This window comes from Anguilla anguilla, chromosome 14 (genome assembly GCF_013347855.1).
Source record: "Anguilla anguilla isolate fAngAng1 chromosome 14, fAngAng1.pri, whole genome shotgun sequence".
Taxonomy (NCBI): Eukaryota; Metazoa; Chordata; class Actinopteri; order Anguilliformes; family Anguillidae; genus Anguilla; species Anguilla anguilla.
Window position 1 is genome coordinate 29100862 of NC_049214.1, and position 27409 is coordinate 29128270.

A 27409-nucleotide genomic window follows, 5' to 3' on the forward strand; every position below is an offset into this window, starting at 1 on the left:
GGGGGGAGGGGGTGGGGGGGTTTGGATGGTGTAATTGACCATTTGTCTGTCTTATGTGGCACTTTAACATGTTTTTTTTGATGGTTCTGATTAGTCTACAGCTGCTCTGTTTATGGGTGGTTTTTACCTCAAAGCAGGTTTTTGGGGAACCCCACTGGAACTCCCACACAACTGGGGGGCACCTGCTCTTGCATTCATTTTGGGGGGGGTCACATTTCATCACATTGATAATAAGTTCAATAATATAGTATAGTCCCTAGTCATTTATGGCAGGCCAAATCTGACTATTGGAGGACAATTGTATTACCATTCTCACCACAGAGGGGCTGAGCCCCGTTTACTTTCCGTTTTGGGGTGTCCCTGCTATATTGGGGTGCTGCTCTCACACCCTCATTTGGCTAGTGGCTACAAGAGAAAGCAAAGCACTACTTTGTTTTTTTTGTTTTTTTTAAATCTGTTGGATTATTGGTTTTTGTCTGTTTGACCCCAAGAGTGATACCTGATACAGTCTGTAATGTGTTTTGCCCCGTGATGCCTCTCCTGTGTCAGTTTTGGGGGTAGATTCCTGTCAGTGTTGTACCCACCTGCCATCTGCGAAGTGTGGAACGCTGAACAGTCTCCAACTGGATAAGCAGTTTTGCTAGGAGCTACGGTTGGTTATGAGAACAGCCATAAGATCAACCCAGCTGGAAAAGACAGAAACTGACATAGCAGAGAGCATCTGGATGTTTCCATTGATTATTCTTTTCTTTTTTTGCGGGGAGGTGGAAGGGTTGAAATTTATGCACTTTGAGACTGAGCCTTTCCAGAATTCCTTACAGAGAGAAGCGAAATGACAGTAACTGGGCATAAGCCAGAGAGCATCTGTCAAATCAGATGTCTGGTCAAATCAAATGCAAAAATGGAGGTTGGGAGGATGGTTTGCAGACAGAACGCTGGAAACCTGTTTCCCCCTGAAAAATATCTTTAAGAAACTACTGGTGGCCTGTTTAGTGTCCCACATGATTGAGACTCCGCACCTCTGGCTCTACCACAAATGCACAGCACATCAGCCATTGGCCTCATCTGATTGGATCATTTGACGCAAACTGCGCAGGTTATTGTTCCAGTCTTGTGACTCCTTGTTTAGAGGTTGGGTCTGTGCCCATCTGCATCTTAACTGCAGGACCCTGCAGGGGTGACGAGCTGTTGTCACGAGAAAAGTGAGCGATGCGTTGTGGGTAGGGTGAAATCAGAGGCAGTGGTTCAGAGAGCGGTGCATTGTGGGCACTGTGAAGTCAGAGGGAGCTGATGTTTAGCTCATTGCCCGTCTCTGTGACTCAGAGCACCTGGCCCGTCCTGGAGAACAATGGTGCTTACAATGGAGGCTTTCTGCTGCTCAGACCGCCCTCCCGGCCCCTGCCAGCCTCGCGGAACGCAGCAGGCCAGTGTTCCGCTCCCCGCGCCCGAATGAATGCGCGCTCTGTCAGCACAGTGCAGGCTCTTGTCTCCACGGAAAATTCCTCTCGCCTTCCAGTAGATCTGGAAGTTGTTTGTCGGCAGGAAGAAAAAAAACGACTCTAACGACTTTAATTCTGTGTACGTGTTGTCATTTGAGTTTTTCTGTGTCTGTGGGTGTTCAGTTTTACTCCTGTTCTTTCTTAATGAGGAGAAAGGGAATCCTCTGTGCAATATGGGAGTTTTTGTTTGCTTCATGATTCGTTTCTGCTCTGTTTATGTGCACCTTATTTAGCCACGTTTTCCAGAAGGCCAGTGCTGGCACTGGTGCTTGCTCATCACTGATCAAAGATAATTGGGTTGAAAGAATAGGTAAAGGGTTGGGGGGGTCAATTACCCTTCATGAAAATTGGCAGTGAATTAATCTAATTTCTGTTTGTTTCCTGAACTGAAATGGAACTGACCTCGTAGTAAATATACAGAACTCTTGTGTTACATGTCTAGTGTTGGGGCATATGAGGACAGTTACCATAACTGGCTCCTCCTGGTGGAATGGAGGAGTATGGCATGAAGATGCTCCTTCTGCAGAACTCTCATTCAATGGAATCTGCATTGTGAGAGACGTTGCACTTTTATTTCCAAATGGATTGTGTGTGTGGTGTGTGTGCACATGCTTGTGTCTATCCTGAAGAGAATAATTTGCTGTGCTTTAATATGTATTTCTAATTTTAAAATCTTAAATGAAAGCCATTGTCTCTAACTTCAATTTTTTTTGTATGATCTTTTTATGTTCTTTTCCTGTGTGCACTTTTCTTTAAAGATTAATGTGAAAAGAGTTTTAATCCTTGCCTGTGTCACTGTTATTGCCGTTTTGTTTGTAGAGGTTCAATAACACACCAAATGTGTGTTTAAACTCCTTTTCTTAATTCTGAACCACTGAATCCTTTCTGAAGCTGAGGGGTGGAGCTTCTCCTTTGTCTCCATGCTGCAGTTTCCTAACGCATATGTCCCTGTTTCATTAATGATTGTAATGATTGTTGTCTTTTGTATGTGCATTTCTAAACCAGCGGGCTGGTTTCATATTGAGGGAGGTGAAAAACCACCTGTCTCTCGCTGTCTCTCCCTCACTCACAGTGCAAACGCAAGAATGGTTATGTTGAATTTTGCATTAAAAGGCCATGTGGCATTTGTTTCTTGATTTCTAGGTTTTTAAGAGGGTTTGCTTTGTTGTACAGCCTTCTTTTTTCCTTGCATACTTGACTGTAACTTGTGATTTTTTTAAAAAACAAAATAAATCTCATTCTTAATGTGATGGAGTTGATAAGATCTGTGGGACTAAATGGTGTGGTGTGTGCAGCTGTGATCCATAGCGAAACATTACAACATTGATATTGTGTGTGTGCGTGTGCGTGTCATGTGTGTGTCATGTGCGTGTTGTATGCGTGTGCGCGCCTTCAGAAAGTACGCACTGCCCCTGAACTTTTTCACATTTTGTCCTATTACAGCTTCAAATTTAAATGCATTGAAACATTTTCACCCTTCACCACAACACAATAAATTCAACAAGAAGGACAGACTTGCAGTTCTAATTCACTGAAGTATTAAGCCCACTAAAGTCTGGCCATTGTAGACAAGCTTTTGGCCGCAATTACAGCTCTGAGTATGCTCGAGTAAGTCTATGAGTTTTCCACATTTAGATTTTGGAATTTTTGCCCATTCCTACATGCAAATCTGCTCCAACTCCAATTGCCACATTGGACAGAAACTTTCCAGTCATTCCAAAGATTTTGAAATGGGATTTAAATCAAAATTTTGGCTGGAACTTCCTGTTTTTAAGCCATTCCTTTGTAGTTCTAGCCATATGCTGTGGGTTATTGTGCTTATGGAACATGGCTCTTTACTGGAAATTCAGCCTTACTGCCAACTGGAACAGGTTCTCTTCAAGGATTTGCCAAGACAACCTTCCCAGTCCGTCCTGCTGAAATGCAACCCTACAGCAAGATGCTTCCACCACCACAATTAATGGTAGGAATTATGTTAACTTGGGGATGAGCTGCATTTTGTTTGCACCAAACAGCACTTTACTGTCAGGTTTACCTTTGGGTCATACAGTATTTTACTACAGATTAAGGAGTTTAGTTTTAGTCTCATCAGATTGTGAAATATTCTTCCAGAAGGGTCTGTCACTTGGCCTCTGGCAAACTCCAGTCATGACTTAACCGTTCTCACAAATGGCTTCTGCCTAACCATTCTCTCAAAGAGGCCAAATCTGTGAAGTGCTGAAGGGAGTATTTATCTCTGGGCATTTTCTTCCAAATCTGCCAACAATCTATTGGATAAGATGGACTTAACTGTGCTCCCAGGAAAGGTCAAAGTTTTGCCAAACTTTTTATATCCTCCTCAAGCTTTTTGACAACTTCAGGTCCAGCAGTTCCTTGATCTTCAGGACAGTGCCACTGATCAGACCTGCTGTTTCAGGTGACAACTCACAAAATCTGTAATAGTCATTCAACATGGATTTCATGGATTTATTCAATTGAACAATGTTAGATTCAAAATACTTGGGAATTCTGCAACAAAATCAGGTACTGTGGTGTTACTGCTGCCTTTGTGTGTGTGTGTGTGAAAAGGGCCGGTGTGAAGACCTTGATAAGTACAACCAGGTTTCTTAGTGCTGGGTTAAAACAGAAATCTGCACCCACACGGCCATTTTGGGATAGGATTGGGCACCCCTAATGAAAAGAGCATCCTAATGTGATACAGCCATTCACTCATGTGGTCAGTAGTTATATCAAACAAAACCATCTACCCTTTATATACTGTGTCTAGATACCAGTCAGAAATGTGTCATACTGTGTGTGTCATTCTGCTCGTAATTATTTAATTAGCTCAACAAGGGTGCATAACAGTCTCAATCTATTTCAAGATTTTGTACAATGATATCTTTATTTGGGGTGGCATGGTGATGCAGTGGTCACAGCAAGAAGGTCCTGGGTTTTGAATCCTGGGCCTTTCTGTGCGTAGTTCTCCTCGTATGGGTTTCCTCAGGGTACTCCTGTTTCCTCCCACAGGCCAAAAACATGCAGGTTAAGCTAATTGGAGACTCTAAATTGCCCATAGGTATGAGTGTGTGAGTGAATGGTGAGTAGGTGGGTGTAGATAGTGGATGGATGGATATCTCGATCTGACATTTGTACAAGCCCCAGCTATAGCTGAAGACTGCAAGTGTATCCTAAAGAGAACCAGCATAGTTTAGAGCTGTCAGAGAACTAAGGCTAAATGAACTGATTGGAACAAAAACCAGAAAACTGACAGACCCTCCCGGACCAGAGTTGTGCACGCCTGGCCTACAGCAACTATGGCAGGAGTGCACAACAATGGCTGATATGATCTTTGTACAAGCATCAGCTACAGCTGCAGAGTGCAAGTGTATCTTAAGATTTTATAGGACTGAATCAGGAACCAATGTAAGAAAACTAAAACTAAGTTAATTAGGTGGAAAAAAAGCACACAAACCAATTATCCATGACTGGAGTTGTGTTTTGTCCAAAGCTTTCATGTTCCCTCTTTTCAAAGTTGTAGGCCTACCTAACTGTCCTGTAAAGATTCTAAAGCATCTTCCTGTTCAGGGACTCTATTCTCTCCTTGTGGAGAACAGTCTGGCTGCAGAGCGATGCTCTCGGGACCCACAACAGTAATACCTTCTGAGCACAATTTGACGTACGGCCACACTCGGTAGCGTGTGTAAACTATTATAGCACTCAATATCCCTACAGGCAGTTCGTCAGTCAGGTTTTGTAGTTCTGGGGCAGTAGATCGCGCTACCTCGGAAGTACAATGTCCTAGTTCAAAAAGGAAGCTACACGTCGCTAGTATGGTGAGAAGAGATTATCACCCGTTTTGGTGCAATGTACAGTTATATCAGCAGTAAATTCGTTCTAAGAAAGCATTCAAGAACATAAACCTGTTTATATTATCTTAACCATCAATATATGTTCCACGATTGTATCTAAAATGTTGCCGACCCTGTTAATAGCTAATCTTATTTAACGAATTAGTAGCTAACGCTAGCTGGAAAACTAACTGATTGCAATTCTTATTGGCATTTTTTAAATGACCATGTGTAACTAATCTGTCATTATAACGAGATTTACTGCCTCTATACTCTTTCCTGATCAACGCAATACAATTTTAGTCATAGTTATTCAGTGGCGCAGTTGCACCAAAAGCAGCTCGAAACAAATGTATCAATCTTGCTAGTTAAAATGGGGTTCAAATTAGTGTTTTAATCCACAGTAGCTACTCGATGGATAGATAATATATTCTTTTAGCTAAGGGTGCACTCGGTAGTTTTTACCTTACCCGTTTATAAATGTATACTAAAATGGCGAAACGGCAGAACAGGAGATCGAGATGATCACTAGTTTTGTGAACTGACAGTTGTCAAGCCTCTACTGATACCAAATGTTGTAACGTTAGTATATTAAGTTATATTACATGGTGTGCACTCTGTGGACGAGGAACTCAATGAAAGGGATGGCTGTTTTTCTGTGTTTTTAATTTTATTTTAAAAGCAGTATTTCAATTTTACTGTATATTTAGACTGGGAAAGACAGTTCTGTGTGCTCTGGATGATGTTATAGATGGTTACAGATGTATATGATGACCTTTGGCTTTATATTCGTTGGAGTTGGAATCCTCCCGAGAGCACAGTTTAAAGGGATAGTTCAGTTTTTGATCTCGTCTCGATTTTAGCGTTTGTTTTCGATTGGCCCACATGGTATTTCTGTATGTCTCAGATACTTGGAAAAGTTTCAGATGAACCCACTGTTGGCTTTACAAATGCTCTTATAGTTGCATACACTTCATGTAATTCAAAGCAGCTTGTGCAGTGATGTTATGTACATGAAACAACCTCTGGAACTGTTACATTACTGAACAAGCTGCTTTAGAGTTAGTTGAAATAGCTTTAAATCACACGAAAGACCTGCTAATGTATAGCTTTAAGATAATAAGAAACGTCTGTTTTTTAAATATCCTTCATCACACACAAAAACTGTTTGGGCCATATGGCAAAACTGAAATGCTATTTTGTAAACTATCCCTTTAACTCCCTTCCCACTTCATTAGCTAGCAAACTAATGGCTCTTGCACACCTCTGCCCGTCGTGTTGATTTCCAGGCAACAGGCGCGGATCAAGCGGTGGGGATGGGGCTGGTGGGCTTCAGCCTTCTACTGTTCACATATTACACCATCTGGGTCATAGTTCTGGTACGTCCTCATTTGCATGAAATTCACTCAAAAACTCATCCACTGAAACCTTTTCTTCAGCCATTTTAATGCTGTTGCTTACTGTGGGCTGTTTTTTTTCTTCTTTTTTTTCTGTACAGCCCTTTGTGGATAGTGACCATGTGATCCACGACTACTTCCTGCCCAGAGAGTACTCTGTGATTTTACCCGGCGTGGCGGCACTTATCCTCATTCTCTTCGTGGGTGAGTCGGTTATGCAGCGTGTTCCGCCTGCTTCACCACTGTGTGCTGCTTTGCCCATTAGCAGGGTTGCCAGTGTCATTCCAAAATTCTAAACCTAAGTGACTGTAAAATATCTACCAGAGGAACCGAACGCATGTTCTTGAATGGCCGGAATATAAGCTAATACGACATTAAAAAAAAAAAAAAAAAAAAAAAAAAAATGATTTAACCTTTATTTACCCAGGGTAGGTTCATTGAGCATGGATGCTCTTTTGCAGGAACGCCCTGCTTCACACTCATACACATTCACACCTGGGAGCTGCCCAGTACAACCACAATCCTCTATTGTTGGCCGCTGAGCAGCTCCACTGGAGGGAGAGGACATTTTTTTAGCCAATTGAATCAGGGGATGATTAGGTGGCAAGTTTTTGTGAGAGCCAGATCTTGGATTTTAGCCAGGACACCGGGGAACCCCCTACTCTTTTCGATAAGTGTCATGGGATCTTTAATGACCACAGTGAGTCAGGACCTCGGTTTAACGTCTCATCCGAAAGACGGCATCTCCTACAGCACTGTGTCCCCGGCACTGCACTGGGGCATTGGGGTTTCTTTGACCAGAGGGATGATTGCCCCCTGCTGGCCCACCAACACCACTTCCAGCAGCAACTCAATATTCCCTGGTGGTCTCCCATCCAAGTACTAACCAAGCCCACACTTGCTTAGCTTCAGCCAGTCGGCAGGAGCAGAGTGCGTGGTGGTATGACATTCATTTTGGAAAAAAGCCCAAACTGCCATGTTGTTTCTAACAAGTCACCAACAAAAGAAAAATATGACCATGTTTGCTTAGGAACAAGTCTATATTATATTATGACAAACTGCTTGTTTTTTTCACCACCACAAGTGAGTGTGAAATCCAAGAGTCGATAAGAGACTAACCTCAAACTCTCTCTCCTTCCCAGGAACCTTCATAGGAGTGGTGACGTGGAAGAACCGCAAGCCAAAGAAGTCGGATTAGGGTGCAGAGTTCCTGGGGTGCGGGGTGGAAAGGGGGGGGGGGGTTATGGGCAGGTAATGTGAGTAGCAGACCAAAGCACTTTGACCATTCCAGGATGCTGCACAAAAACGCAAACTCAGTACAGTCTGAAACCGGTCCTTTAGTGGATGTCATTGACAGCTGTACCACAACAGTAATAACAGACCGTTGTGCTGGCACACAAACTGAGCCATCCAATCGCTGTGCGGTACTGTTGCTTGGCAGCAGCACACCTAGGCCAAATCCATAAATACCTTAACACTGGTAAAAAAATTTCAGAAGCACTCCTGCAGGTTTCAAGAGGATTTTCAGCAAAATGTGGTACCCCGCAAAATGTCCAAATGTATGAAACAGTTTTCTTATGAATATTGGGAAATGTAGATGTTTATGTTAAAATTGGCGGCATTACACCTGCAGGAATGTTACTGATGTCTAAATGGGTGAATAATTTTCAGAAAAATTTGTGACATAGGTTTGGGAAGCAGTAGGCCTACAGTCTATTGGTCAGTTCACACCCTGCATCCCTCTATGCCTGTGAGTGATGTTTTAAGTGCAGTGTAAATAACTCATGCACCTTAGCATACTTGCAAACCTTTAGTTCAGCGTTTATAGGAAAGCTGCATGGAGTTGCACAGTGCTTTAAATACTGCATAGTTTCCTAGCACAGGAACCTGACACCTGAGAACCCAGAGTATACAATGACTGTATTTGAACTCGCTTTCAACGCCCTTGTAATCCGGCTGTGATGATGTTCAGGGAGATAGCTGCAATAGTCAGATTGTAAATATTTATTTTTGCAACATTTGCAAAGCTAAAAAAAACCACACATTCACACACATTGATCTGTTGTCTCACATTTGCAAAATTGTAAAAATGCTGTAAGAACTGGTTGTAAAATATCTGAATAAAAATTTTGCACAAAAGCAAGAAGGGATTTGGAGAGATTCCCCAAAAATAGGCTGTGGTGTAAATTAGCATGACCCGCTGTTTCAAATTCATTGTTCAGAATTTTGCACAGATGGCAATAAAGTAATTGTTTACAACATCTGAAATGAATATAGTTTTGTATTTTCATGTACACTGTGTATGAAGAGTAATTGAATGAATGAATAAATACATACCAGAATTGGTCTGGGACAACTGCTATTTATTTTATAGCGACTGCAAAGGTAAATTCATGAATGGCTCCAGACTACATTGTATGGAGTTACAATGGTATGTATTAAGCGTCAGCGTCAGTAAGGGAAATCACATGTATTGCAGTATCGAGTTATATCAGTCTGAACGTTTCCATCAGTTCCTATGTGCGGATTGAATGGGCGGAGTTTGGTTTATTACAGGGCTCGGAGCTGTTGGTGTCATTACTTTGAATAGATATTTGGTGGGTGTGTACTGGATACATCCCTTTGCAATAATTTATGGCTATTTCAACTCTTTTCAACCACTTCGCAAGCACTTTAACATTTATTTAACTTTAAGCACTTTAACATTTATTATATCTATTTCCGCCAGCTTGCCACACAAGGGCACTCTCGCTGAACCCAGGGAACTCTTACATGGTCTAATGTGCGAGTGAACCAGTATTGGTGTATTCTAAAACGAATACTAAAGCAAGAAAAGAACAGAAGAGCACACGTTATAATTCCAAGACGTTGGCAGGCTATAACCAAAACTAGGCTACTGCGCCGCATAACATACAAGTTTGATTTGAAGTTATTATGAAAATAAATTGGTTTGCGGCTGCATATTTTTAAACATGGCGGCTGAAAACAAACACAAAAAAATGCTGCGAGTACTCGACCAATCAGAAATGTTCAGCGCTGCAAGCTCCACCCAAAAGGTACCTAGTTCCTGCGGTGGAAACGCACTGAGTTCCTCAAAAGGTTCCTAGTTCCGGGGTAAAGTTCCTGCGGTGGAAACGCGGCTTTATACAGAAAATATACTCATTGAGCCTGGGTATAGTTCTTGAAAACATGATGGCATTTAAATCAGAAGTGAATGTGGCCCTCCAGGAACAGGGTTCCCCACCCTGTACATTGTTTTGAAATGTAATCCTTACATTTTAATGGAATGCTTTCTGATCAATGTAGTTGTTGTAGAACTACAGTGAATACCTTACACTATAGTGAACAGAGGGGACATTGGCCCAAGACAGACAATGCAGCTGTGCCCTTGATGGATGAATTGATCGTGCTTTGTAGTTGTAGATCTCGTCATCTCAAAGCACTCGTATATTGGTGGGGGTCAGACCCCAATACCATCCCAGAGACGCGGAAATCGCTAGGAATATATATATAAATATTTTTTCAGAGTGAGGGTTTTGTACCGTATTCGTCAAAAAGTGGCACAAATGACGCTATTGGCCCTTACTGAGGTCTGTCCCCGATGAGTTCACAATGGCGCGGGCAAAAGTGGAGACTGGCTAGTGTCAATGGGGGCGCAGGCGCGTTCTAGGTTGAATTTCACTAGTTGAATTAAACGATTGACAGCCACGGACTTGATCACTCCAAATTCGCCCCATTCAAACGTTTCGGATTTTGGTTATAAACTGGAAGTGCGGTGACAAGGTTTCTGCCAAAGGCTGCGCTCCCTCTATGTTTAGAGCCTTTGGCACAGTCCGTACTAACGCGTGCAGGCCGGGTTTCGATCTGAGATACGCGAGTTTTCAATGGAGAGAGATGGGGACCTTGGTGCCTAACGCGCGTCCGGGATGTGCGCGGAGCCGAATGAATCTGCAGAGGTGGCACATGCGCCCAATTAAAAAGGATACGCAATCTGCTGCAACGAGTGAAAGAAAGCGCTGAAGTAAAAGTAAAAGCCGATGAACCGAGGACGTACAGTTATTAACAGCGACAATGACTCAAGATGAGGTAAGACTGAGATTTAATAAGATTTAGCGTTTATTTGTTTGAGTCAGGTCCGTCAGATATTAGCCTATAATAACTAAATTCCTCTGCTACTTTTTAAAACTTGGTTTGGGTACATGTGGGCTCATGGCTAATTAGTTATCCAAACGCCGATTGCATATTATGCGCATACACCACGATTTTGTTGGGTAAATGGGTTTTATGTGAAATAAATTGTCTTTTGTCCATTTATCAATGATTTTCTGTACCATTGTGTTTTTTTTAAATGATCGTTTCCATACTCATATGCGTAGTCCAAACTCGTGTGATGATGTGTACAGCATGCCTAGTCATTCATGTTTTCTTTAATATTCATATAGTTAGTACCCTACTTTAAATAATCAATCATAAAAATGGTCGTATTCACATCCAAATTCAACCATACTGGTGATATACATTGTTGGGCACAACTGTTGTGGGGTGTGGCAGTGCCCCCTCCTTCCGTTTAATTATTTAATTACCAGACGCGCCAGTACACTTGAGTGCCCCACACAATGCTCCTGTTCAGCAGCGCACAGTGTAGTGACAGAAACGGCTCGCATTCCACGTTTAACTTATGGAGGCACAAAATAGAGACCCTTTATTCGTACCAGCCGAGTCCGATCACGGCTGAATAAGGCGGCTTCAGTGATGATTCTGTGCGTGATCGGCATGTTTGTCAGAAGAACATCTGCCCACTGTTCCTTGTTGGACCGAGTCGGAAGAGGTTGCGCACGGACAGTCTAGCCACCCTGAGCAGTGTGCTGCGCACTTAGCCACTCGACTCCTCTTCCGTTGCCTTCGTTTCAGGTGCTTTTTATCTGATCATCTCTTTTGCGCCCCCCAAGTGCGACTGCTGTTTATTCTGTGTACACTGTGTGTTTGTTTGAGATGGAGATGCAGCAGCGTGTCCAGCACTCTCGCGGGCTGAAACTATGGAGCGGACTGAGGCAGCAGTGGAGGCTCTTGGGTCTTTTCGAGATCGACCAGCAGCACCCCTTCCACAGCCTCACCTGCATGATGAAGGAGGGCCTGTCTGCCGCCGTGCAGAACAGCATCGACAACCCGCCCCCGGCGAGTATAACACCGCACTAATTACACAGGCACCCGGCTCCATCCACTCACGAAACCGCACTCCGTCTGACTGTTGCCAGGTGGACTTCTGATAGTGAACCGTCAAGTGTCACAATCGGGATTAGTTAATACATTAACCAACAGCATAAAGTTAAGTGTCATATTACACAGATATTAACTGCGTGGCACTATGCCATTTGTGTCACTGTTATTGATGCTAAGTGACAGTACTAGAGTGAAAAGCCATCTTCTCTTATGAAATCTGGGTTCAATGAATAAATCATGACACACTCTTTTCCAGATCTCCTGAAAGGTGTTAGGCACTAGGTGTGGGTGGGGGGTGGTGTCAAAGTGGGTCTGGTTTCCAGGGTAACAAATATGGATGCCCTGATTGTGCACTCATACAGACTCAACTCAGTCATTTCTCTCTTTCTGCCGTGAGTATCAGAAAGGGAGAAAGAGAAAAAGTGGTGGGGGGGTCGTCGAGGGAGGACAGATGTACGGGTGGAGTGTAGGAAAATAGAGCGCAATATGGAATCAAAAAAAAAAAAAATGTAATCATTTAGATAACCCATGCAGGAAATACCTAGATGGGCTAAATGGGCTGTGTATTGTTATGGTCTTTCATATTCACGTATAAAACAGCACTGCACTGCACCTGTTGCCTCAGAAACTTTACAGCTTCTGGTGTGAAAGTTTGCTCTAGGTGGCAGAAATGAGCTGGTCAGAAAATGCTGAGAGGTCTTCTGTAAACTCAGGCTGTATTTTAATTACCTGTACATTTGGATGCAGAATGTTGCATGTTTGGTGGCAGTGAGAGGCCAATTGTGTAAGGCATTTATACTGCGGTTAATTACATACTTACACACTCCACCCCAGCCCCGACCTATCGGAGCCAACAGTCCTGCCCTGTGACACGCCCACAAAAAATCCTGCGGAGCCTTGCAAAATGTAGCATTCAGAGCCGTTCAGAGTGAATTTACTGTTCCGTATCAGGCTGAATGTTCAAAACGTAACAGAACATTCTGGCTATTGAATGAGGCCGCAGCCTGCTGTCTTTCAGTAGCCTCATTGGGCTAGAAGCATGCGCAGGCGCAATGCGATCTCATTGGCCAGCTGGCCTGACCCTTGTCGCTGTTGACCCCTACAGCCCTGGCCAAATTCCTGGAAACTTCCTGTCTGTTTGCGAGGCAACTAAAGATTACTTCCCCTTCAGAAACCCAAATAAAGAGCTTTGTGGTGTCTCAGCAGCCATTATCTACCCCACTTCACCCTGTGTCGTAACCCCAAAAGCTTTATTTAAAGAATCAGTAGGTGGAAGTGCGCCTATATTTGTATGACTACTATCCTGCTATTCTGGTAACATCCTGCCTTGTATTGGTCATAGCTGTGGTTCCTCTGTGACACACAGGAAGTGGCACCCTCTGGTCACTGACCTCTGGGGTGGCCTAGGGATAGAGCTGGAGCCGTATTCATAAAGCATATCAGAGCAGTGGTCCTGATGTAGGATCAGTGTTCCTGTATTCATATCTACCCTGCATTATTTGCAGATTATTTTTTCTTTTTAGTCTTTTTGATCTATTTTTCAAACAGACACCCAAAGAAGAAAACGTATATAAATAATAAATGAGCTAAAAGGCTAGACCAGTGTTCTTTTGCCAAGATGTTTTCTGAACATGGTTCCGGTCTTCAAGCATGTCTCTCTGTTGTTTTCCATTTTTTAAAATTGTATTTCCATTTTGTGTTTTAATGGGAAATTTGATACTTGTTTGAGAACGTCTGAATTTCTAGAAAATGTATTTGATTGAAATGACATACTGTTGATTTTCTAGAATGAACTGACTGAAGAGGATTTTAAACAGGAGGTTACTCAAATACACAAGGTACAGTCAAGGGGAATAATACGCTTTCACGGATTTTGCTTTCTGTATTTACCAGTGTTGTGATAGCCAGAGAGATGGAGGGAGAGAGGAGTGGGAGAAAAAAAGAGGGAGAGAGAGGACTGTCTGCTCTCCCTTTCTTTCTCCGTCTCCCTCAACCAACTCCCTCCCTCTCTCTGTCTCTCTCTCTCCATGTCACTCTCTGTCTCTCTGTCTCTCCCCGCCCCCCCCCCCTCCTCTGCCTCTCTCTCCCCCCCCCCCCCCCCCCCCCCCCTCAGGGATTCACGATGCAGTCATTTGCAGGCCCGGTGTTTGCCAGTCTGAGGCGTTCTCTCGGTCTGACAGAGAAAGAGTATCAGAGCTCTCTCTCCTGCACCGGCTGCTACCTGCAGTTTATCAGCAACTCAAAGAGCAAGGCTGACTTCTTCTTAACGTGAGTGGAGAAGCGTGCAAAAGGCATGTTCATTTGGATTCAGGTCAGGTTTTTGACTTGGCCAATCAGGAACATTCCACCTTTTGACCAGGACAAAACTCCTTGGTTGCTTTAGCAGTGTGTTTGGGCTCATTGTCCTGCTGCAAGGTGAAGCACCATTCAGTGAGTTTTGAGGCATTTGGTTGGATCTGAGCAGATAAGATGTTCCTGTAAACTTCAGAATTCATCCTGCTGCTGTCAGCAGTCACATCAGTAAAGACAAGTGAGCCAGTTCCAGTGGCAGCCATACGTGCCCAAGCCATAGCACTACCTCCAGAATGTTTTACAGTTGAGATGGTATACTTTGGATCATGTGCAGTTCCTTTCTTCCTCCATTCCTCTTTCCATCCTTTTGGCACAGGTTAATACGCCTCTCATCTGTCTATAAGACTTTGTTCCAGAACTATTTAATTTTTTTCCATGTAATTTTTAGCAGACTCTATCCTGGCCATTCTGATCTTGAAGTTTGCCAGTCCTTTGCATCTTTTGGTGAACCCTCTGAGGTTATGTTGTTGTGGTCTTCTCCTTATGGTCTCCTGCTGGTAATCTATGTCTACATCCTGCAGAGTGTTCTTGATTAGCTCGTTAGTTGAAAAGGGGTTCAGAACCTCAGATCAAAGCTGACAGTCTGCACTCTTATTCATTGCTTCCTTTCAAATCCAATGTGCTGGAAAACAGCCGAAAACAAAAAGAAATTGTGTCACTGCAAAGTCTTAGGGCCTGCATTGTAAATAGGTCTTTCCCATTCTGTGATGCAGTAATGACAAGCGGTTCTTCCTGAAGACACAGAGCGAGCAGGAGATAAAGTTCCTTCTGTCACACCTGAGGGTCTACATGGAACACCTGGAGCAATACCCTCACTCCCTGCTTGTCAAGTTCCTGGGTGAGAGGCACCTCAACAGGGCTTCCTTTTGGTCTGCAGTGGGAACACATGGTAGTAACAATACACACCAGTAAGATTAACTCTTGCATTGAGAGAGCTACAGGGTCTGCTGGAGACTGTACTAAATGCCTAGATGTAAAAAAAAAATTGTATTCTTGTCTCTACTGCTTCTTGGTGATTGCTGATTTTTCACTTTCAGGTGTCCACAGGATTAAAATTCCGCGGAGAAGGCAGGTAGAGGTTTGCTAAGCATCGCTTCCATAAACCCAATTACACCTGCTTCCTACTGCCGGTGACCTTAAGCATGGCCCTTTCTGTTTTTCAGAAGTACTTCATTATCATGCAGAGCGTTTTCTACCCTGATGAGAGGATTGAGGATCGGTAAGATGTCTCCTCAAAGAGATAAAGAGGTGTTCTAGTTTTACAGACTGCAACATGGTAGAGTTTAACAGTGTGGGAGAGGGGGACTGGCTGAATGCCATCATTGATCTTTGGGACTATTGTTTCCTCTTTTTTTGGCAGGTATGACATCAAAGGCTGTGAGGTGAACCGCTGGACTGACCCTGCCCCCGAGGGAAGTCAGGTGATCATGGTTCTGAAGGACATGAACTTTGAGGGCCAGTTCATCACTCTGGGTGAGAATCACAGCAGGGTCTCCCAAATGTTTAATCTCTGTAGCACATAAAATGGCTTCCCTGAGGCTAAAGACCCCCACAGTAACCGGGTTAAACGATTAAACACATCACCATGCAGTGGTTATTTAATCTGCTAGCATGTGGAAGCATGTTTAAGTTGGCCATGATGTGTGTGCCGTCCAGTGATGTGCCCGTCTTGTGCTATCAGGCCATGAGTGCTCCTGGCTGCTTCGCCAGGTGGAGATCGACACAGCCTTCCTGCAGGAGCTCAACGTGCTGGACTACAGCCTGCTGCTGGCCCATCAGCCCCTGCACCAGGATGAACGCAGCCAGAGCCTCTCGTTTGCCACCCTCATCATGCGCACCACCAAGTGGGTACCGCCCCCTGCTGGCACTCAGTAGAAATAGCTGCATCAGATTTCAGAGAACAGCCAAAAGAATCTGTGGGATTTTTCTCAGCAGCATTGCCAAATTCCTGTCATTTTTTATTTACCTTTTAAACAATTTATGTATTTGAATTTTAATACATTTATATTTTGTTTGTTTTTATTTATGTTATTGTATATTTTGTATGTGAGTGTTCATTTATATTTCCAGGTCCTGGTCTCTCTCCAACACAAGACGACCGGCAAGCAGGCATGTATCATCAACATAAAGAATAGTGGGCCTAGCTTTGTGTCTTGCTGCAGATAACCCTGTCAAACCACTAGGCTGCTCATGCTCACTACAGCTAGCCTACTCACACCTGCTCTGCATGTTACCAGTTTCTGTTCAGAGCTCTGGACAGAGTGTTTGGTGGTGTGTGTGTTTTGGGGGGGCCGGGAAGTCCTGCCTTATAATATGTAAAGTCCTGAAATCTGCTCACAGGACAGGTTAAAGTATGGATGGACCTGAATGCATGTGTTTAGCAACCTGGAAACACAGCCCCTCTTCTCACTCTTCCTCTTCCTCCCTGCTCCCTTCTCCTTCACTCCAATAGGCCGGGGAGTACGGGCTCAAGCCCCGCCCACACGGGTCCAGAGGAAGACTCCGCCCTGCTTACGTCCAAGGCCTCGCCCGTCTACGGAACGGACCGCAGGCAGGACGCGGACCACGGGTCGGGGTCCCCCGATTCGCCGGGACCTCTGGACTTCCACGCGCAGAACCGCCGGCTTTTGCCCAGCTTCCGGAACCCGCTGCACGTGATCGACGGGCCGGACCGGCGCTACTTTGTGGGGATCGTGGACGTGTTCACGGCCTACGGCCTGAGGAAACGGCTGGAGCGCCTGTGGAAGAGCCTCCGCCACCCGGGCCGCTCCGTCTCCACCGTCAGCCCCCCCGCTTACGCCCACAGACTCAGCCAATGGGTGCACAGCCACGTTCGGTAGGGCAGGGCTGGGAGACGGGGAGAGGGGATTGGGTGCGAGACGTGGACCAGGGGGGTGGGGCAAAGTCACAGGTGCCACACGTCATTGGTGCAGGGGACTGCTCACACATCTCCAAGGGCTTCATTTAGGAACTGAGAAAATGTCAGCCTGGCAGTTCTTCTATTGTATTTTCTCAGTTGCCCTTAGTGGATTATGAGGTTTTGTGTGTGTATGTGAGGTCGGTGGTTAGTGAATTATCCCTGCTTTTGTGACAGGAAGTGCCATTCACACTCTGTTGTCACACTGGGGTGTGGTTTGAGTGCTGCATGCACTCACTGGACTGTCTGCAAGTACATTGACTCAAAGGCAAAGACATTTCAGCTTGAATGATGTTTAACTGCAGCTGTGGATCACATATATGGGTGTAATACATTGAGGAAAAAAATGCATTTTTTTTCACCTAGAATAGTAAAAATAATATTGGTAATAAGAAATTCCTTAGCCCTTAATAATTTTCCTTTCCTTGTAAGCTAAAAAATAACATTGTTTTCTGTGCTCAATGTTGGCTTAGGGTGTTCAGGTGAGCTACACAAACTCTGTCCATTTGCATTTGTGGATTTTGGACCAGAGTGCATCATATCAACAGCCTATTGACAGAATAATAGCAATAAATATGGTGATGATGATGTCATCAACAATAAAAATTTAATTGAGTTCATAGTTTGGCTAATATTTGTTGAGTTGTTTATTTGTGGCGTAGACAACAGAAAATACAGACTAAATCACATATGAATACAGAAATGTGTTGATAATGATTTTAATTACTGAATTATTTCACAGTTTATCAACTCATTATAATTATAAAATAAAAACGATGAAATAATATTGTGTAACAGGGTTTATTTCAAAATGCCTTTTTTCAAAAGACCATTGAAAAAAGACTTTGCCTCAGCCTTAAAGGCGATTGCAGCAGCAGTCATTTTTATGCATCAGGAGATATTTATGGAAGAAATGTGGATTATAACTCTTAATCAAAGGTATGAGGTCATAAAAGCAATGTCCTGGTTGAGAATTAGCTAAAGCTTTAACGGCTCATGACACTGTGTTTGTGTGTGTGTGTGTGTGTGTGTGTGTGCGCGCGTGTGTGCGCGCACGCAGTCAAACTCATGCAGTCAAGGTCCACCTCATACACAGTTGGCACAGATAGTCCACAGGTGCCCATATGAGCTTAATTTCTTAATTTTAAGTCAGTGTTTAAGAACTCAATTGCTTTCAATTACATTCCATTTATTTAGCAGACACTTATCCAAAGAAATGTACAAAAGTGCAGATCATGGTCATTGGACAACTACAAAACACAGGTTCAATAAGGTACGATACACATTTTGTACAGCTATTTCTAGCCAGGAACACAGTTCAGTTCAACAGTAAACACTATTCTGACCTAACTTATGCCAAGCCAAACTAGGGAGAAGAACAAGCTACAATATTAGGACAAATACAAATTACAAAAAGTGCTGGAATGGGGGCACATGTAACATGAGTGTCATGAAAGGGGGGATTTAAAGTAAAATTCAGAGAGTGGTGGCAGTCCAGGTATAGTCTGAAGACCACGGCGGAAGATGGGTAGTGAGGAAGAGGTTCGAAGAGGGACAGGGAGTTTGTTCCACCGCTGGGGAGCTAGGGTGGAGAAGCTCGGTGATCCCTTTACTCGGGTGGGAGGGAGTACAAGGCGCCCTGCTGCCGCAGAGCGGAGTGGTCGAGCAGGCGTATAGAATCGAATTATGTCCTGCAAGTACATAGGGGCCGTCCTGTTGGCTGCAGTGTAGGCGAGGGTCAGGACTTTGAACCTGATCCTGGCAGCATCCGGTAGCCAGTGTAGTGACCGCAGCAGAGGAATGACGTGGGAGAATTTGGGATGGTTGAAGAGGAGTCGGGCAGCGGCACTTTGAATCATCTGTAGTGACTGTATGGCACAAGCTGGAAGGCTTGCAAGGAGAGAGTTGCAGTAATCAAGGCGAGAGGTCACCGTAGCCTGGACGAGCAGCTGGGTGGAGTGCGTCGTCAGGTATGGTCGAATCCTTCTGATGTTGTACAGAAGGAATCTGCAGGACCGTGATGTTGCCTTGATGTGCTCCTTGAGGTCCAGCTGGTCATCCAGGACCACCCCCAGGCTCTTTGCAGAGTGAGAGGCACTCACTGTGGTGGCATCAACCGTGATTGACAGCTCACGTAGTAGGGAGGTCTTGTATGGGTAGAACAGCAGCTCAGTTTTGTTGAGGTTGAGCTTCAGGTGGTGGATGGCCATCCAGGTAGAGATGTCAGCCAGGTGGAAAGATATTTTATCAGTAACCTGTGAGGCAGAGGGGGGGAAAGAGAAGAGTTGAGTGTTGTCTGCATAACAATGATAGGAGAAGCCGTGTGAATTAACTAAACTAAGAGATTTGGTGTATATGGAGAACAGCAGAGGACCCAGTACAGATCCCTGTGGTACTCCCGTAACAATTACCAGTAGCGGCTGTAACGTATTTGTGATCTTTCAGTTTAAAGGGGTAAAAAAGTTAAATGTGAGAGCATTTTGACTCAAGACACAATTGGAACCAAAAACCCCGCTGGAGCTGAAGACATGGATGGTGTGATTAACTGAAAAATGTCAGCGTAATGACACTCCGTCCCCTCACTGTCACGCCCTCACAAATAATGAATATCATGCAGGGATGCTCATAACAGGATGCTATTATGAAGAGTGGTATAATAAATATGTTAAGTGCTGTTATCCATTATAACACCTTATGCAGCAAGTCACATTATGAATGACATTAAATCATTTCTCACATGTACACAGCATACCAAAAAGGACATAATTTGATGTATTCCTTTTAGCCTTTAAAAATGCTGATTTGGAGTATGTAAACCATGCAATTTGACTTGCATGTCAAATGTCCAGTGTCAGGCAAACCAGTTGGCCTAGCAACCACAGACCAGGCTGGAAATTGGGATGGCAGGCATGCCATCCCGCCAAGTTACGTCTTGGCGGGGCGGCATGCCCCATACCTATACAGCAACGAGATTTTGGCACTTTTCAGGGTTCCCCACAGAAATAACCACAACAGCCACAGACACCCTTAAAAACATTCATTTCTGTACATTCTGACACCATTTCAACAGAGAATTCATAAACAACTTCACGTTCACACAATAAAACCCCAAACTAAGGGGATTTTGCGTTCTCCTTTTTGTTCCTGCCGCATAGCCCACAAACAAAATGTCTCCCCATTGGACATTTTACCAACACCAGCCAATCCTTCACCTTCACGAACCAATCAAAGTCGTGGCCCAGTGGTCAATGTTACAGTCAATGGATCATAGGGTCCTAGGTTAGGCCATTATATATACATTTTAACATGTTTTGGACATATGGCCTATGCATTCAAATGTGTCCTTATTCGTGGCCTGCAAAGGCCTAAAGTTCAAATCGCCCATAGAATGCTGCCGTTTTATCCTCCAAAAACGTCTTTACTGTATATAGGAGCTTAAATCAGGGGCTTCTTGCGTTTACCATAGAGAGAGTTCTGTACTGTATGTGCACTGCCTGGTTTGCATGAATACAAATTTGAGTTACTCTTGTGTGTGTGTGTGTGTGTGTGTGGTGACAGCAAAACTAGAAACTTCTGAAGAGATTAAGAGCACCTACAGCAGAGTGAGAGAACTGCACTGCGTTTAGTGCACCTCTGCACACCCTATTAGCATACAACGGCTACAAACCCAAGGCAAAGTTTAACTCAGCATCTGTTGGTGTTTGGTGTGGTCTGTTAAATTTGGCAAAACCTTACTTCATGAAAGCAATAAAGACAGAGTACATTTACCTTTGTTATTGCCAGACAATGTTGTCTTTGCTCCATTTGATGTTTAGTAGACATACATTTACAGATCATTTCTGGTAAAAAGATCAAGATTGGTACTGTGTTACCGAAAAGCATGAAAAATGTGACAGGTGACACTGCTTTCTGGTAATAATTATGGATTTTCACAGAAGATTAGTGAGTCCCTCATAATTAACATGGAAGAACTTAACAGCTGTCAAAGTAGAAGCAGAGTTGCTAAAACATATACAATTTGCAATGTCATGAGATTATACCACAAACCAAACATGTAAAACATTTCAGCCACTATAATACAAGTAATTGCTTACAATAAAAACTGAAATAAAGTGTGAGGGTCTTACCTGAAATAATGCTGTGATCCAGGTGATGCAGGAGTTTTTCATTCCTGCAGTAAAATCAACTGAAAAATGAAAGCTTTATTTTTGTCAAACTAGTAGGGAGGAGGGGGTTCATAAACAATGTGAAAAAACGGCCCTCACCTCCTAATAAAAATTACATTCACCCTTCAAATGTGCACACCAGAATGACTCCACTGCCTCTGGTTTTATCCTCAGATAAGGTCCTTTCATCAGTAGTTGTTCTGGTGCTCACACATACTTTCTGAAGGATGCACAGACTGGGTTTATCAGGCCCAGAATGAACTGTATGGCTGATCCAATGCCCTTCCACTGTTTCCGACTGGCTTTTTGAAGAATTTGAATCCATTCAGCAATACTTGTTGGCATGTTTTGGTTTTATTCTTGCCCACCACCACCCCCCCCTCTTTGGGGGACATCTTTGTTATTGCAAGTCTGGCCTGAGCCAAGTAGTTAATCCACTGTTATGCACTCTTCAGCTAAAGCCAGTGTGATGCTCTCTTCCTCCTGTTCAGCTGTGTTGCACATGATCTTGTCCTTTGTTTTTCTTGCCCACCACCACCCCCCCTCATCAGGGGACATCTTTCTTATTATTGCTGTGGTCTGAGCCAAGTACCTAATCCAGTGCTCCACACTCTGCAGTATGGTCCTCTTACTTCCTCCTGTTTAGTAGTTTTGCACATTGTCATGTATATTGCCCTCTTTACTACAGTTTTTTTTCCTGTATCAACTGTCTTTAGAAAGTTCTTATCCCACTTTCATTGTTAAGCACTGAGCTGTCCAGCTGTTCTCCATACACCCATCCTTAAGTGATTGGCAGTTCATCAGCAGTACTCCAGTTGTTTTCATCGGCTTACTCAAACCTCTCTTCCCATGGCACAATCAGCTTCAACATAAGTGTTCCTTTGTGCTCCTTCACTCTTACCAATCCTACCATGAGAGCTGTGATGTTCCAGTGGAAAAAGGAGACTCCTCTTCATCCACTACCAATCACATTAAGCCAGTGTGAAACTTGATCACTGCTGACCTGGACTGTTTGTCCATGCAGTCCCAGTCCTCAATGTCATCTCTGAAGGGTAGCTTGTCCTGAAGCTTTGGGAAGCTCCGATCCATCGTTGAAGTAGGAATGTCAGCACCTCACCTCAATTTGTACACTAGAAGGGGTTAGACGACCTTGAGGAGGAATGTGTGCTGCCAGCACCATGCCTTAGGTTACACAGGCACACCACCTTTCTCCACCCTCTGCACTCGGCCAGGTGCACGGTCTGTTGTTCTTTTCACACTCACTGCGTCAGAGTGAGCAGCCACACCACTTCCCCAGGCATCTGACCGGCTTCTCTGTGAGAATTGGAATCTACTCTCCACCCACTTTGAGCAGAATGTTGTCATGCTCCTTGCCGTTGCCTTTCATCAGTACTAGTATCCTCAATTCTGGGCTTGAAGGTCACTCTTGCTCAGGTAATGGATATGTCCAGGTCTTCAAGCACCCATCTCCCCTCTGTAACTGACTGTGTAGTGGTGGTTATGCCATTCGTGAAGGTTCATGTTGGTGGTTGCGGCACTTTGGATTTCGTTCTAGTTCCTCTGCTTGGTCTTTCTGCAGAACCCACAAGGATGCAGAAAGCAGCTGTGATGGACACCATGCACCTCGTAATCGTGTCCACCCCCAGCCTCTGGTAAAACAGTCACACACTTGTAACCCTCATCCTGAACCTTTTTAAAAAAATTATTTTAATTGTTTTTTCTTATTTTATTTATTCTTTTTAATTATTATTATTTTTTTATGTTTCTATTGATTCTATTTATTTTTATTTTTTAAAAAAATCTTTTAATTTTAATTTTATTAGGGCTAGGTTTAGAGTTTAATATTTTTATTTAATTAATTATTTGTTTATTATTATTATTATTATTTTATTTTTAAATTTTATTATTATTATTATAATTATTGTTATTATTTATTATTATTATTATTATTTAACCTACAGAACTACTTTGATAAGTTCAGGATGAGGGTTACAAGTGTGTGACTGTTTTACCAGAGGCTGGGGGTGGACACGATTACGTTCCAGGTGCATGGTGTCCATCACAGCTGCTTTCTGCATCCTTGTGGGCTCTGCAGAAAGACCAAGCAGAGAAACTAGAACGAAATCCAAAGTGCCGCAACCACCAACATGAACCTTCACGAATGGCATAACCACCACTACACAGTCAGTTACAGAGGGGAGATGGGTGCTTGAAGACCTGGACATATCCATTATATACACTGTACTACAAAACAAGAGGCTGGGGGTGGCACAGTTACAGGGTGCACAGTGTCCATCCTAGCTGCCATTTACATCCTTGAACTAATGGACAGAAAAATTAGCACTGACCTCTGAGGAACAAACCTTTACTACAAGCTTGTCTCGGTCTTCTGCGTCCAATTAAGCTTCTCATCCATTGTCGCTGGTACACCAAAAGCTTCCATTCTTGGTCATCAAACCTGTTTTCCGTGACATGCTCAACAGTGACTGGGAGGGCTCCTGTACAATCCTGTGGTGCCTCTTGGACATGATTCTGGCAATGGTTCTTCATTTCTTTCATCTCCTTCAACGGGTCTTCTGCCAGAACCTGTTCTTCATCCCCTGCCGTAGCCAGCCACCCTCTGATACCACGGCAGTACTCAGCTTGTCCTCCTCCAATCTGGTGGGGGGGGGGGGGGGGGGGGGGGGGGGCAGAAGGATGGAGATTAGTGTAGCAGAGGCTAGCTAAAGTGGCTAGCTAGCCACCTGGGGGCTAATGTCTTGTGTGCAGCCATGCTACAATTCACACCACCATTCCCACTCTTTGGAGGACATCTTTGTTTTTGCTAGTCTAGCCCAGGCTTCTGTTTGAATTGGAATTCACTTCCCACCCACAGTGAAGAAAGAAAGGGGGAAAAAAAAAAAAAAAAAAAAAGGAAAAATTCAGGTTTTTCTTGTCCACCACCACCCCCCTCTTTGGTGGACAACTTTGTTATCAATGGCCTGATCCAGGTAGCTGATCCACTCCTCTGCACTCTTCAGCCAAATGTGGTTTGATGCTCTTGCTTCTTCCTGTTTAGCTGTTTTTCACATTGTCATGTATGTTGCGGTCTTTGCTCCAGGAATCCTCAGTTTCCTCTGCATCCATTGTCCTTAGAAGTCTCTTATCCCATGTCCACTGGTAAGCACCTAGATGCTCAGCTCTTCCCCATGCACTCATCCTTAGGTGATAGACACTTCAGTAGATTTATTTCATTGGCTTCCTCCAACCTATGGCACCATTACCTCCATCACAGTTGTATTGCTTGTGCTCCTTCACCAACTCCACAGTCCTCATCTAAGGGCTTTGCAAAGGATCTTCCAGGGGAATAAGGTCTAGTGTTAAGTCTTCTTTTCATCAGCTGAAAATCACTGAGCCACAATGTGAACCTTGATCGATGCTCACCTCACTTAGTTCTTGCAGTCGCAGTCCTCAATCTCTCCTCTGAAAGGCATTTGCCATTTTGTTCCCCTGCCGTTTAGGCCAATTCTGCTGAAGCTTTTGGAATCTTTGAAGGTTAGCTGCTTATGTCTTTGTCCACCGGTTCCACTGCTGATACTGCAAGTTTTTATGTCGGAATGGGTTTAGGAGTTTGGTGAGGAGTGCATGCTGACAGCACCAGACCTTGGGTTACACAAGGACACCACCCTTCTCCACCCTTTGCACCCAGCCTTGTGTGTGGTGTGTTGTCCTCTTCACATTCACCATGTCACAGAGTGAGCAGCCAGACCACTTCCTCAGGCTTCTGACTGGCTTCTCGGTTTGTGCTGGAATCAGCTCCATCCACTTTGAACCAAGTGATTGTCATCCGCCTTGTCCTTGCTTCTCTTCAGTACCAGCCTCCTTGAGTCGCCGAGTCTGAAGGTCATTCTGGCTTAGGCAGTGGATCTGTCCAGGTCTTCAAACACCGATCTCTCCTCTTTCACTGACTATGTAGTGATGGTCATGCTGTCTGTGAAGGTTCATGTCACTGGTTGCCACACATTGGATCTTGTCTTGGGCCCTCTGCTTGGTCTTTCAGCAGGGTCCACAAGGATGTAAACAATAGCAATGATGGACACTGTGCACCCCATAACCATGCCACTCCCAGCCTCTGGTTGTACAGTCCTACACTATAACCCTCATCCTGAACTATTCTAAATAATCCTGGACTACTCTTAATTACTATTTATTTTTATTGCTATTTATTTTGAGTTAATTATTTTTTAAATATAATTTTCTAAAATACATTTGTATTATGGTTTGAGTTTTATCATAGCTATATTATCTCTACTAATCATTTTAGATTTATTTTTTATTTTTATTAGTTTTTATTGTTTTAAAAATGATTTCAGGGTGAGGGTAACAGTATGTGACTATACTACCAAACAGTAGAGGCTGGGCAGTAACAAGGTGCACAGTGTCCATCATTGCTATTGTTTACATCCTTGTGGATTCTGCTGAAAGACCAATCAGAGGGCCCAAGACAAGATCCAATGTGTGGCAACCAGTGACATGAACCTTCACAGACAGCATGACCATCACTACATAGTCAGTGAAAGAGGAGAGATCGGTGTTTGAAGACCAGGACAGATCCACTGCCTAAGCCAGAATGACCTTCAGACTCGGCGACTCAAGGAGGCTGGTACTGAAGAGAAGCAAGGACAAGGCGGATGACAATCACTTGGTTCAAAGTGGATGGAGCTGATTCCAGCACAAACCGAGAAGCCAGTCAGAAGCCTGAGGAAGTGGTCTGGCTGCTCACTCTGTGACATGGTGAATGTGAAGAGGACAAGACATCACTCAGATGACTAGATGCAGAAAGTGGAGAAAGGTGGTGCTCCTGAGACACAAGGCCTGGTGCTGTCAGCACAGTCTTCTCCAAACTTGTTTAGCCCCTTCCGGTGAACAAAGTCCTTCCAGTCTCAATGTGAGACCCAGGGCCGGGAGGAGGCGGAGGCTATGGTCTGGGAGAGGTTAGCAGCAGCCATGATCTGTCCATCCAAGAGTCACCGCGAGTCCCTAACAGTGCTGGTGTGGAAGAAAAATATCTCCCTCCAATTCTGTGTGGACAACAGGCAGTTGAACACAGTGACTTGCAAAGCTTCCCAGCATTGACTACATCCTGGATATAGAAGTATAGCAGGTGCATATGTAGTGCAAGCCAACCTCTGCATTGAGCCAGGTCATGCCTAGTTCTATAGCGCGATGATCCGCCTTGTCATGTTCACCCAAAAAACATGACACTTCTACAGCAGGATAACAAAGCTCTTCTCCTCCATCTGCATCCACTCAAGCATCTCTTCCACAAGTGAATAGCACATCAGCAGCTTATTTTCATCATCTTCATCAGATCTATTTCCATGATATGTTCCAGCTCCAGTGTGAGGATTTCTCCCACTCAACTTGTCCACTTCTGTCTCATTCTATTCATACTCACCTTCTCTCACCAGAGAGGGGGGTGATGGGGGAAGGGCAATGGGAGGGGAGGGAGTTCACTGGAGCCTATCCCAGCATGAATTGGGCTAGAGGTACACCTATCCATCTCAGGGCACATACACTATGGACACCATAGCCATGGACATAAGCAAACTCTGAACCTCAGTCAGTAAGCCAGTCAGACCACTCAAAAATCCTATTTTACACATTTACTCCAGACAATCTAATCAACTGCAACACAGGTAACCGCCGAGCCCTTCTAAGCTCAAAGCTAAAATCTGCAAGCATCTACAAACTACTCTGTCAGTAACATTTTCCCCTCACCTTCTCTAAAAACCACGTACCAGCACAACAAAAAAGCAACCAAAGCCCTTCACTCAAAAAACCTGAAACCATTCTAATAAAGGAATATAGAAACTTGGAATTTAAGACCATGCAACAAATCAGACATCACTGTAGCATCACCATTTTCCATCACTGCAGCAGCATCATTGAAAAAAAAAAAAAAAAAAAAAAAAAAAAAAAAAAACAGCATCAACACATTTGAAAAAACCAACAGCAAAAACCAGCTTTGAAATAAGCATGCCCGCAC

The 27409-nt window shown here is 43.9% G+C and overlaps 2 protein-coding genes and 1 long non-coding RNA gene across 5 annotated transcripts; 2 read left to right on the plus strand and 1 right to left on the minus strand.

The window, feature by feature from the left end:
- Window positions 1-5225: 5225 nt before the first annotated feature.
- Window positions 5226-9070, plus strand: dpm2 (dolichyl-phosphate mannosyltransferase subunit 2, regulatory). The gene is made up of 4 exons (XM_035391104.1): window positions 5226-5314; window positions 6619-6708; window positions 6828-6930; window positions 7869-9070. Exons 1-4 carry the CDS (start codon window positions 5312-5314, stop codon window positions 7922-7924), a joined length of 252 nt encoding a protein of 83 aa, XP_035246995.1. The 5' UTR covers window positions 5226-5311; the 3' UTR covers window positions 7925-9070.
- A 1260-nt stretch (window positions 9071-10330) lies between these two features.
- LOC118212781 (phosphatidylinositol 4-phosphate 5-kinase-like protein 1) lies at window positions 10331-17842 on the plus strand. Of its 3 annotated transcripts, none has more exons than XM_035391060.1 (11): window positions 10331-10812; window positions 11719-11901; window positions 13734-13784; window positions 14060-14214; window positions 15012-15187; window positions 15336-15370; window positions 15462-15517; window positions 15659-15771; window positions 15980-16142; window positions 16369-16407; window positions 16751-17842. In XM_035391060.1, exons 1-11 carry the CDS (start codon window positions 10798-10800, stop codon window positions 17136-17138), a joined length of 1374 nt encoding a protein of 457 aa, XP_035246951.1. In that variant the 5' UTR covers window positions 10331-10797; the 3' UTR covers window positions 17139-17842. The 3 variants fall into 3 exon arrangements, with proteins under 3 accessions (XP_035246951.1, XP_035246952.1, XP_035246953.1); XM_035391061.1 differs by having other exon boundaries at window positions 10332-10812; window positions 15012-15136; XM_035391062.1 differs by lacking the exons at window positions 10331-10812; window positions 11719-11901; window positions 13734-13784; window positions 14060-14214 and having other exon boundaries at window positions 15049-15136; window positions 15336-15366.
- Window positions 17843-19353: 1511 nt separating this feature from the next.
- LOC118212800 lies at window positions 19354-22836 on the minus strand. The gene is made up of 3 exons (XR_004762314.1): window positions 21343-22836; window positions 20984-21054; window positions 19354-19470 (listed from the first exon to the last, which is right to left on the minus strand). It is a non-coding gene; the product is annotated as an uncharacterized LOC118212800 (long non-coding RNA).
- Window positions 22837-27409: the final 4573 nt, after the last annotated feature.